Source organism: Nicotiana attenuata, unplaced genomic scaffold (genome assembly GCF_001879085.1).
Source record: "Nicotiana attenuata strain UT unplaced genomic scaffold, NIATTr2, whole genome shotgun sequence".
Taxonomy (NCBI): domain Eukaryota; kingdom Viridiplantae; phylum Streptophyta; class Magnoliopsida; order Solanales; family Solanaceae; genus Nicotiana; species Nicotiana attenuata.
In genome coordinates, this window is record NW_017670243.1 from 29,909 (window position 1) to 41,704 (window position 11,796).

An 11,796-nucleotide genomic window follows, 5' to 3' on the forward strand; every position below is an offset into this window, starting at 1 on the left:
GCTCCGTACTTGGAGCTGTAACTTCAATACCTGCAAAACCTACAGCCTCGTATCGGGCCTCGTTGTTAGTCATCTCGGGACATCATATGGACTGGCGAATTACTTTCGCCTGTAGGGACTTCGAGTGACGAGTCCCAGTCCCGATCCCGAGGCATTCGAGGCTCCGTTTAGTATAGAGGGTCCAAATGTCGGTGAGAGTGGAGGCACGAAGGGCGTCTTGTTCCGCTTCCGGCAGAATTTCCATACTGAAATCGGCGGAACAAAGTCGGCGAGCACCTTGCGATCTTAATGGCAGTTTCGCGGTGATACGTTATGTCGTGCTCGCTGAGCTCTATGGCCCATCTGGCGAGCTGCCCTGAGGAGCTCGCGGTTTATGCAGGATGCCCTTAGGGGAAAGTTGTTATTACTTTTTATGGTGGGTGACATTGAAAGTAAGGTCTAAGCTTTCGTGAAGCTACGACTAGTGCAGAGCCGGTTTTTTCAAGGTGTGGGTACCTTGTTTCGGCATCGATTAGGGTCTTGCTGATATAGTAAGTGGGGAATTGTGTACCTTATTTTCGCGGACCAGGACTGCGCTGACGGCGACTTCTGATACTTCTAGTATACGAGCAGGACTCTCGCCTGGGTTCCTCCTTGACGAGTTAGTGTGGTGAGGACATATATGCTTTTCAGTTTTCTCAGGGCGTCGATGCACTTTTCGTTCCATTGTAGTCCATGATCCTTTTTCAGTACATTGAAGAACTTGTGGCACCTGTTCGAAGAATCGCGAAATGAACCTTGATAGGGCGGCTTATTCGTCCCGTCAGCTTCTGTACTTGTTTCTTGCTGTTCAGTACCTCGGGTATCGGTGTCTATGGACTTGATCTAATTCGGGTTGACCTCGATGCCTCGTTGTGACACAAGGAAAACCAGAAATTTTCCTTGAGGCCACGCCGAAGGCGCATTTTTTCCGGATTCAGTTTCATCCGTACTTAACCTATCTCGAAGCTTTCTTTCAAATGATCGATATGATCTTCTTTCTTTGCCGATTTCACCAGCATGTCGTCGATATAGACCTCATTTCTCTTGTCCGAGTTGTTCCTTGAACATCTTTGTAACTAACCTCTGGTATGTGGCTCCCGCATTCTTTGAGTCCGAATGGCAATCTACCTTATAGCAGTAAGTCCGTGTTGGTGGGTGATGAAAGTTGTTTTCTCTTTAATCCTCCTCAGCCATTAGAATTTGGTTGTACCGGAGTAGCATCCAAGAAAACTCAGCAGTTCGTGTCCCGCTGTTGCGTCGATCAGTTGGTCCGATATGGGGCAAGGGAAAGGAATCTTTTTGGACATGCCTTGTTCAGATCGGTGAAGTCCACGCACATTCTCCACCTTGCCTTTTTTCTTTTTGACCATAACCACATTAGCGACCCATTGGGTATTTCGATTCTCTGATGGAGCCGTTGGCCAGTAACTTGTCCACTTCTTCACACCTTCTCTCTTTTGGTGACAGTTGAAGTAAGGTCTAAGCTTTCGTGAAGCTACGACTAGTGCCAGAGCCGGTTTTTCAAGGTGTGGGTACCTTGTTTCGGCATCGATTAGGGTCTTGCTGATATAGTAAGTGGGGGATTGTGTACCTTTATTTTCGCGGACCAGGACTGCGCTGACGGCGACTTCGGATACTTCTAGGTATACGAGCAGACTCTCGCCTGGGTCCTCCTTGACGAGTAGTGGTGGTGAGGACATATATGCTTTCAGTTTTCTCAGGGCGTCGATGCACTTTTCGTTCCATTGTAGTCCATGATCCTTTTTCAGTACATTGAAGAACTTGTGGCACCTGTTCGAAGATCGCGAAATGAACCTTGATAGGGCGGCTATTCGTCCCGTCAGCTTCTGTACTTGTTTCTTGCTGTTCAGTACCTCGGGTATCGTGTCTATGGACTTGATCTAATTCGGGTTGACCTCGATGCCTCGTTGTGACACAAGGAAAACCAGAAATTTTCCTGAGGCCACGCCGAAGGCGCATTTTTCCGGATTCAGTTTCATCCCGTACTGTTTCAATATCTCGAAGGCTTCTTTCAAATGATCGATATGATCTTCTTTCTTTGCCGATTTCACCAGCATGTCGTCGATATAGACCTCATTTTCTTGCCGAGTTGTTCCTTGAACATCTTTGTAACTAACCTCTGGTATGTGGCTCCCGCATTCTTGAGTCCGAATGGCATCACCTTATAGCAGTAAGTCCGTTGGTGGGTGATGAAAGTTGTTTTCTCTTTATCCTCCTCAGCCATTAGAATTTGGTTGTAACCGGAGTAGGCATCCAAGAAACTCAGCAGTTCGTGTCCCGCTGTTGCGTCGATCAGTTGGTCGATATGGGGCAAGGGAAAGGAATCTTTTGGACATGCCTTGTTCAGATCGGTGAAGTCCACGCACATTCTCCACTTGCCGTTTTTCTTTTTGACCATAACCACATTAGCGACCCATTGGGGGTATTTCGATTCTCTGATGGAGCCGTTGGCCAGTAACTTGTCCACTTCTTCACTGACAGCCTCGTTAATTGCGGCATTGAATTTCCTCCTCATCTTCCGCACAGGCGGATAGAGCGGATCGACATTCAGCCTATGAGTGGCGATGTCTTTTGGAATCCCCGGCATATCTGAGTGTGAAAAGGCAAATAGATCGGCATTGTTAGTAAAAAATTCACGATAATTACCTGGCTCGGAAAGGTTGTGTCCGATATACGCCTTTTTTGTATCGTCGGCATCGTCCAGGTGTACCGTGTCGAGATCTTCAATAGTTGCTTTGCAAGCTTCTACAACGTCGGGCTCTATGATGACTTCTGCTGGCGAGTCAGTTTTAGCTCCTGATATGGCTGATTTCTATGCCTCCGCGCTTGACCCTTTTAACTTCTTGGTATGCGTGCAATCTTGGGCGATCCGGTAGCATTCCTGGGCGGTGCGCGGCTCGCCTCGAATGCTGAAAATTCCCCACGGGGTGGGAAACTTGATTACCTGATAGAAGCTTGAGGGGACGGCTCGCATGGCGTGTATCCATGGGCGTCCAATGATGGCATTATAGGCGGTTTCCTGGTCCATGACGTGGAATGTAGTTTCCAGCGTGACTCCCCCAGCCAGGACTGGTAATGCTATTTCTCCAGATGTCCGCTCTACCGCATTATTAAAACCTGTTAGTGTTATGCGACGTGGTATTATCTTGTTCTCGAGCTTCATTCGCATGAGAACTCTCGGGTGGATAATACACGCGCCGCTTCCATCATCTACCATAATTCTCTTCACATCTGTATCAGCAATGCGTAATGCTATGACTAAAGCATCGTAATAAGAGAAAGACAAACCATCGGTATCTGACTTTTCGAAGATGATACTGTCTTCGAAGCCATCATACCGTTCGTGAGTGATTGTACGTTTCAGCTTATGCGTGGTGGCGAACTTTATGTGGTTGATCACTGAGTCGTCGCCACCGCCGATAATCATTTGTATGGTACGTGCCGGCGACGGTAGCCTTGGTGGTCCTTGAGATGGGTCGCGCCCTCTGGCGAAGTTGGCCTTTCCCTTATCACTGAGCAGTTCTTTTAGGTATCCCTGGTTCAGCATTCTGACCACCTCCTGTCGTAAACCTATGCAGTCTTCGGTCTTGTGTCCTCTTTCCTGATGGAATTCGTAGAGGACACTTGATCTTCTTGCGCTTGGGTTCGATTTCATCTTTGGTGGCCACTGCACTTTCGTGCCCAGCTTCTCTAGTGCGTACACTATTTCTGAAGGGGAAACACAAAAGTTGTGAGCATATAATAATGGAGGCATACCTTTTTCGTTTTGAAGGGGCGCGATATGTCGCGACACGGCATCTGCATGCCTCGGGGGAGGCGGATTTGGATTTCTGACATAGGGCTGATGCCTTTCTCTGTTGAAGCACGGGAGCTGATCCCTTCGTCCGTCGCTACGTCGATCCCTCCTTACCTCGGACTGTACTGACGCTAGTCGCTGGGTTGGACCGTTGAGATCATCTTCATCTGCTCTTACTTCGGTGCAGTAGGCATTATGGATTTCCTCCCATGTGGTGGGAGGGTACTTCATGAGTCTGTTGAGTAACTTCTTGGTTGCCTTCGATCCGCTTCTGCTTAATCCGTTTTGGAAGGCTGCGACCGCCATTCCTTCCCACACATTTGGCAGTCCCATTCTTACCCTGTTGAACATGGCTAAAAAGTCCCGGAGCCCTTCGCCCGCCGTTTGTCTGATAGCGAAGATGTCATTGATCCTGGCTTCAGCCTTCTTTGCTCCTGCATGAGCGGTAGCGAATTTATCCGCCATTTCCTCGAACGTCGATATCAACCGTGCTGGTAACTGAGAATACCAGGTTAACGCTCCTCCTGTCAAAGTCTCACCGAACTTTTTCTATAGCACAGATGGCACTTGTTCTTTTGACAAGTCGTTGCCTTTTACCGGAGTGACGTAATGAATCAGGCGATCTTCTGGATCCGTGGTCCCGTCGTATATTTTCAAGTATGGTGGCATTTTAAAGGTTTTCGGGATGGGGTGGGGAGCAGCTTCCTCACTGTACGGCTTCTCGACAAACCTTCCCACATCGCGTTTTGGCAGCAGCTTAGGGGCGCCGGGTATTTTGTCAACCCTTTCCTGGTGTTCTTTCATTTGGTCATGAAGCATTTTGTTCTCGTTTTTCATTTCTTCCATTTTCTTTAGGATGATCGCGAGTGTACCATCACTTGCATCGGTGGTAGTGCGAGTGTTGATTGTTTGTACAGTGCCCGGCTCGCTGGTGACAGCAGCGACTTCTACCGCCGGCAAATCTCCGGTATTTCCTAGAGGGGTTTTTTCAAGCACGGTGTTTAGAGCGCTTGTCAACCACTCCTCTAATAGCTTTTGGACTGCTAGTGGTGTTTCTTTCACCGTGGACGTTGAAGTTCCTCTGTCGCGCAAGATCATCGGATCCTCGAGTATAGAGGGTGAGATCTCTCCCTCCGGTATACCTCTTGGCGTTACATTCTCGGTATTTTCTCTACCGGCTTCGTTAAGGGAGTCTAAGAGGTTGTTTGAGACATCTGCTATTGCCTTCAACCTTGCTTCTTTCTCTGCCATCGCTGGTTTCTATGGAGTGCGAAGGATAGAGATCGTTGATTTTGATATCCCAGGTGAGAACTACGATTTCAACTACCGAAATCACCACAGACGGCGCCAAATTGTTTGACACAAAAGATGTTAAACCTTTTTTTAAGCAAATCAATCAAAGAGGTGAAGGGGTAAATCGTAGTTGAAGATAATAATCCCCAGGATCGTTTCAATAATCGGAACAATAATAGCAATAAAGGAAAGAGATTGAGAGAGAGAAGGAGAGAGTGATATCGAGATCAAAATTAGGGAGAGAATCAGTTTTTCTATTACAAGTTGTCTGCCTATTACAAGGTTCGGATCCCCTTTATATAATGGGGGATTCGAGCTCAGTCCTTAGAGTGACGACGTCAGTGTGCTTTATAGGGGAGCCGATAACGGGTCGAGGTCGTCCCTCCTCTCACCCCGGGGTCGTTCTCTCGTGTTGGCTCGCAAACATTCGGTGGTTGGTCATGTTGACGGTAGAACGTGGTTGGTCAAATTCGACCCCATACAGAACCAACTTACTTATAATCCTTGTGCAAAAAATAGAAAGGCCGCTTATATACAACAACAACAACAACAATTCCAGTGTAATCCCACGAATGGGGTCTGGGGATGAGGAATCTGTGTATGCAGACCATCCCGTACCCTGTGAAGGTAGAGAGGTTGTTTCCGAAAGGCACTCGGCAAAAGTTTAAAGAATTATACCTGTGCACCAGTGACACCTGAAATTTCACTCTTTGAACCTGCTTTTAGTGTTGTAGCTGGTAATATAACTTGGTTTTTCCTTAGCGTTTCAATTTCTTCCACTGGCCATTGAACCAATTGCTTTCCAGATTTGGCAAGCCAAATTTTCCGTGGAAACGTCTGTAAAACAATGAGTATAATTATAACTTCATTAGACAATGTGGGTCGAAAAAGTATTGGAGAGAGGTGATCAGGACATAACATTGTACTTCTTTTTCTTAGTTGTGTTATCCTCGTATTCCATATTTTTAGATCGCTATTATTACCTGATGTTTCCTTTGTTTCAGTTTTATTTTTTCTGGTTGTTGTTACTGTTTCTCTTCCCATATAACTGCTGTGATTTTGCTTTTATTGAGCCAAGAGTCTACTGAAACAGTCTCTCTATCTTCACAAGGTAGTGCACATATTTAAAAAAGGCGTCGAAGGAATTAATTACCTGAAGACCAGACCATCCTTTGATGATATCAATTTCCCTACTTGTAGACTCATCAACCCAAGCAATAAAGATCCTCCTGTTTTTGGCACTGTCAAAGAAAGATTTGGAAGCAAAAAACCTTCCATAATCCAATCTTAATCCTGATTCAATATTGTCTACAAATCCATCATCTGGTATATATACATCGTTTTCATGGTCATAACTTCCAATCGTATAATAATCAACACCAGTAGCAGCCACACTAATCTTCAGTACATATTTAACTCCATGCAAAATCACTGAAGTGTCAACTCCATTTTCAGTACCATCAACTAATACAGGGAAAAGTTCAGGACATTCCCACATTTTCGTTTCATTTGTCCAATGCAAGGGCCGCTCAGCTTCAGTCCAGTGAATAAAATCTTTACTTTTGTATAAAAGAGCAGTTCCATTGCTTTCTCTTTCATTTCCTATGATTACTCTCCAAATTCCATCGTCAGGGCCTAACCACGCCGTGCACGGGTCCCTGAACAAAGTTTCTTCCCCTGGATTAGGTACCATTATCGGATTATGATCCGATTTAATCCATTCGATAAGGTAAGGATCTGATAAATCTTTTGGTATGGCTAGATTTTGAAGTTGTGTATCTTGTGAATCACAACCAGTGTAGAGTATAGCTGGTGTGCCATTTTGGAGAATTGTAACAGAACCTGACCAACAACCATTGATGTCATATGAATCTGAAGGGAAAAGTGCAGGAGGATGAACAGTCCAGTTAATAAGATCAGTTGAAGTAGAATGACCCCATGCTAAGTTTCCCCATATTGCAGCTTCAGGATTGTACTGGTAAAATAAATGGTATATTCCCTTGTATATCATTGGTCCTGCAAATTTAATCTTGTAAAATACTATCAGAATTTTGGTGTAAATTAACTTGTTACAACAGGTTATTTACCATTTATTTTAGTTTATCAAGTTATGCTATTATAGAGTAACTAGCAATAACCTATTGATTGTGTAAATATTTTTTCATATTGTTCAGTGCATTGATGCAATGAATGGGGTAAATATAGTAATGCTATGAATGACCCAGAATTAAATACGGGTAATAATATAAACAAATGAACATCCTCCTGTGCTTCCAAACATGCTGTTCAAATTTGTACATAATTTTCTCCTTAGCTCTAGTTCCTATAATTACTTGGATCCTCTACTCTAGATGCACAACGAAGAGTTTGATTATATTTAATTTTATGATTAACATTTTCCTTATTATATTGAACAAGCAAGCAAACAACTACTGATGATTATAAATTCCATCGAATTATAAAATAATACATAATGTGGTTATCACTTACAATACCTTCATTCAAGTTTAGTGTAATTCTTGAATTTTATTTAAATTTTTGGTATACTTAAACTAGGGGTGTACATAGGTCGGGTTGATTCGTACTTTTAATTACCAAGCCATATTAATAGTGTCGGGTTTTTAAATCTATAAACCAACCAAATCAAACCAATAAAGTCGGGTTTTTCAATCTCGATTTTTCTCGAGTTTTCGGGTAGCACAAAATACTTGTCTCCAAGTATTTTTTTAGTCCTAATAAGATAGAACTATATAATGTATTTTTCAAGAAAACAACACAATAATATGAGATAAGTCATAGCAATATATTAAAATATTCAATAAAAAAGATAATAAAATTGCATAAAGCATAAGCCGTAATGAGAATTAACATAATCTAAAAATACTCTATAGGTCATGCTAAAATAAATATAGCTAATAAGTACTATTAATTACATAACTAAGCACTAAAGAAAAAGATAAACTAAGTTATGCATTTTCATTATATACCAATATAAAACTAAAAAATAGTGTCCAACACTATCATCATTCCTAGTGTTGAATTGAATTTCTTTTGTTAGCATTAGTATTGATTTGAACTTTGTTTGAGTTACTACATTTATGGGCTATAAAATTTATTTACCATTCAAGAATATCAAGTGCAAACTTGAAATAATACGTTAAAAGATAAAGCTGTGAAAAAGTTTAAGGAATATTTACAAATTACATTACAATAAATACTTGTATGTATAAAATATTTTTTTAAATTGAATAAATATAATATCAGATTGGTTTGGTTTCGGTTTGACTCTTTTTAGTTAAAACCAAATTAATTATGGTTGGATTTTTTTTTTCAATACCAAACCAAATCACAATCGGTTTTTTTTTCCAGCTTGACTCGAATTGTCGATTTAGTGCGATTTATGTGTTTTCTTTCTACAACCCTAACTTAGACAATGAAATCTTTATTTTAGAAAGATTTTCTAGGACAACTTTCCCCTTTCGTAAATGAAAATATAAAAACGGACAAGAAAAGAAGAACATTAATTTCAACGTCCAGCCACAACTTATTTTTGGGGGATTTGCATCTATACCTGCTTTTTGGGTCACGTTTTAACTTATGCCCGCTTTGCAAAAAAAAATTGCAAGCGTACCCACTTTTTCGCGTAACTTCAGCATACGGGGCTGAAGTAGCAAAGGCAATCACGCAAAACTTTAGCATTCTAGTAGACGGGGCTGAAGTTTTTTTGTCCTGGATAAGATGCTGAAGTTATTAGTTCATTTTTAAAAACTTCAGCACTAAAATAGCTGAAGTTTTTTTTGTTCTGGATTCATTAGTTTTGTCATAAAACTTTTTCAAAAACTTCAGCAGAAGATGCTGAAGTTATTTAGTTCATTTGTAAAAACTTCAGCACTAAAATAGCTGAAGTTTTTTGTCCTGAATTTATTAGTTTATCATAAAACTTTTTCAAAAACTTCAACAGAAGATGCTGAAGTTATTTAGTTCATTTGTAAAAACTTCAGCACTAAAATAGCTAAAGTTTTTTTTGTCCTGGATTCATTAGTTTTGTCATAAAACTTTTTCAAAAACTTCAGCAGAAGATGTTGAAGTAATTTAGTTCATCTGTAAAAACTTCAGCACTAAATAAGCTGAAGTTTTTTAGTCCAGGATAAGCTTTTTCAAAAGATTCAGCAGAAGATGCTGAAGTTATTTAGTTCATTTGTAAAAACTTCAGCACTATATAAGTTAAAGTTTATGAAAAAACTTTCTAACATACTAGATAAATAATCACCTTATTCTTTCATAGTGTATTACTACTATAAAATAATCAGATTGCCAACAATATCTAAATCATAAATTTTGAAAACAATAAACGTGAAAAGAACAGAATTACGTCGAAATATTCACAAATTATTATCTACTAACTTACGTAATTATTTATAATTTATTTTTAAATAATCTGATAAACATACTTATGGCAATCATCCCATGGGCTGAAGTTTTATAGCAGCACCAACAGCAGCAGAAGAAAGAAGAAGAAGAAGAAGAAGAAGAAGAAGAAGAAAACAAAGGAGGAGAAGGGGGAGGAGAAAGGGGGTTGAAGTTATTTAAAAAGGGGTACAAGTTAAAACTTTTTAAATGGGTATAGGTTAAATGGGGGCGACCAAATAGGGCGCCCCGTGCAATTTTTACCTTATTTTTATGGGAAACTTATGCAAATGTCTCAAATAAGTCTCGACTTATCAACCTCTAGTCATATTAGTCATACTTACCAAAACTAGCCAAGTACATATAAAAATTGAAAAATCAAATAAATAAGGTTCTTTCTGTCAAAGAATCACATGCAAAAATCACCTTCCATATTTTTAAGTGTGATTAGCAACATTAGATGCAAGACGGAAAGAAAATTTCATGGATGAGGTAGCAAATAAGGTGATGAAATATAATTAAAAATATATGCTATATTTCAAAAATCTAAGTAAAAAAAAAGAACTTTTTCAATGGGTATAGATGAAATTCATTGAAAATGTATAGATAAGTCAATATACAAAATTTGAGGAAGATTGGGGGTGATTTGGATTGGTTTTGTATCAAAGTTCGTAATTAAATCGAGTTAAAAAAATTCTTTCTCCTACACATGTATCAAACATATATCACGCATGTATCTCACATAGGTATACATGAATATACATGTGATACACAAATGATACACAGTGTGATACACATCATCTTTTTCATGTTCAGTTTTTACTTCGAATTTTCAATTCAAACCACCTCAAAACTTCACCAAATCATCCCAAAACTGAGATTCAAGCTCCGTAAGATGTACTCAATCTATTCTAATAACACCCACTCAAAAGAAAACAAAGATTTGACTTTTTTTTTGCTACAAATAGCTAATTGGCTATTATTAGTAATATTTGGTAATATTAGTAATATTTTATGAATTGGTCAATTTTTGTAATGAACTACTTATAAATGGATATAGCCGGTAGTTTGCCAATTAGTAAGCTAAAATTACATCCAATTATCCCCATTTCTCTTTCTTATCGTACCCTTGAGTTTTTAGGTTTGTACAATATTATTGGAGGAGAGAGTTGGAACGACAACATTAAAATTTGCTAGTATTATTTGTGACATGAAAAAGGTAGATTTATGTGATAGAATTATAAGTCCTCTAAATAGAAAGTGACGATTAGACAAGAAAACTTACCATTAGGATCTGTGAGTCCAACGACATGTATTCCAGTTCATCAGCATTACAAGTCAACGACACGATCCACCAATCGAACAAAAATCAATAATAAATAAATAAATATATAAAATATAAAAAATAAGAGTTTCGTTTAGATCAAACAAAAATAATCACAAATCTGAAAAAGGATGAGCGTGTTTAAGAATATACCATTAATCCAATTCCGGGGAGGTTGAAAATGATATGCAGTTCTATAAGGTTGAGCCATGAAGAGAGAAAAATATTGAGTGCAAAATATAAGATAGTCTATGGATCTTGGCTTGGTGAAAGCAAGAAACTTTGTTTTTTGTTAGTGCAAATGTTGAATACAACCGAAGAAGGTATAAATACACTATCCCATCTTACTCTCTCTTGTACAAGTCAAAATAATATATCCCAAGTCGTGTATTCCAACTAATCCAAAGACGGCAAACAAGAGGAGACTTCCATTCCATATATCTTACACAAGTCAAAATATTATATTCACAAGTCAAAATAATATATTCTAGCAAATTAAAACCGAAAATGTTAGTGTTTATGAATTTGTCATCAATGATCTTAGCCAAACTTGGGCACAAAGTTTTCAATCAAACTTGATGAATTACCATAAAGACATCACTCTACTCTATATATATATTCTGACTAATCCAAAGATGCCAAACGTCCATATACAAGTCAAAGTAATATATCCCAAATCTGTCTGAATTCAATCATCTATCAATATCAATATTATATTATATTATTATATCATCATTATACTATATTATAAGTATGAAGCCCAAAGAGTAAGGTTAGATTACCAAAATGCCCAATAATAGCTAGATGACCATTTTCTCTTTTACTTAAACAGCACTTCTATAATATATTTGTACCAAAAAGTAAAATTACTTTCTGTTGAGACTAGTGATGATTGTGGTGGTTAGACTTCATTAGTTAGTTAGATTAGCTGTAA

The 11,796-nt window shown here is 39.3% G+C and overlaps 1 protein-coding gene across 2 annotated transcripts in view; it reads right to left on the reverse strand.

Annotated features, from left to right (window-relative positions):
* LOC109236544 (beta-fructofuranosidase, insoluble isoenzyme CWINV3-like) overlaps positions 1–11,270 on the reverse strand; it is a 22,394-nt gene extending 11,124 nt beyond the window's left edge. The window contains exons 1-4 of one of the 2 annotated variants that reach the window (XM_019402737.1): positions 11,016–11,270; positions 10,824–10,832; positions 6,285–7,147; positions 5,810–5,968 (exon numbers count right to left, since the gene is read on the reverse strand). In XM_019402737.1, the coding sequence (XP_019258282.1) occupies positions 5,810–5,968; positions 6,285–7,147; positions 10,824–10,832; positions 11,016–11,073 (1,089 nt within the window). In that variant the 5' untranslated portion in view covers positions 11,074–11,270. Of the gene's footprint in view, positions 1–5,809; positions 5,969–6,284; positions 7,161–10,823; positions 10,833–11,015 lie in introns of both variants that reach the window. The other variant, XM_019402738.1, reaches the window with a different exon arrangement.
* Positions 11,271–11,796: the final 526 nt, after the last annotated feature.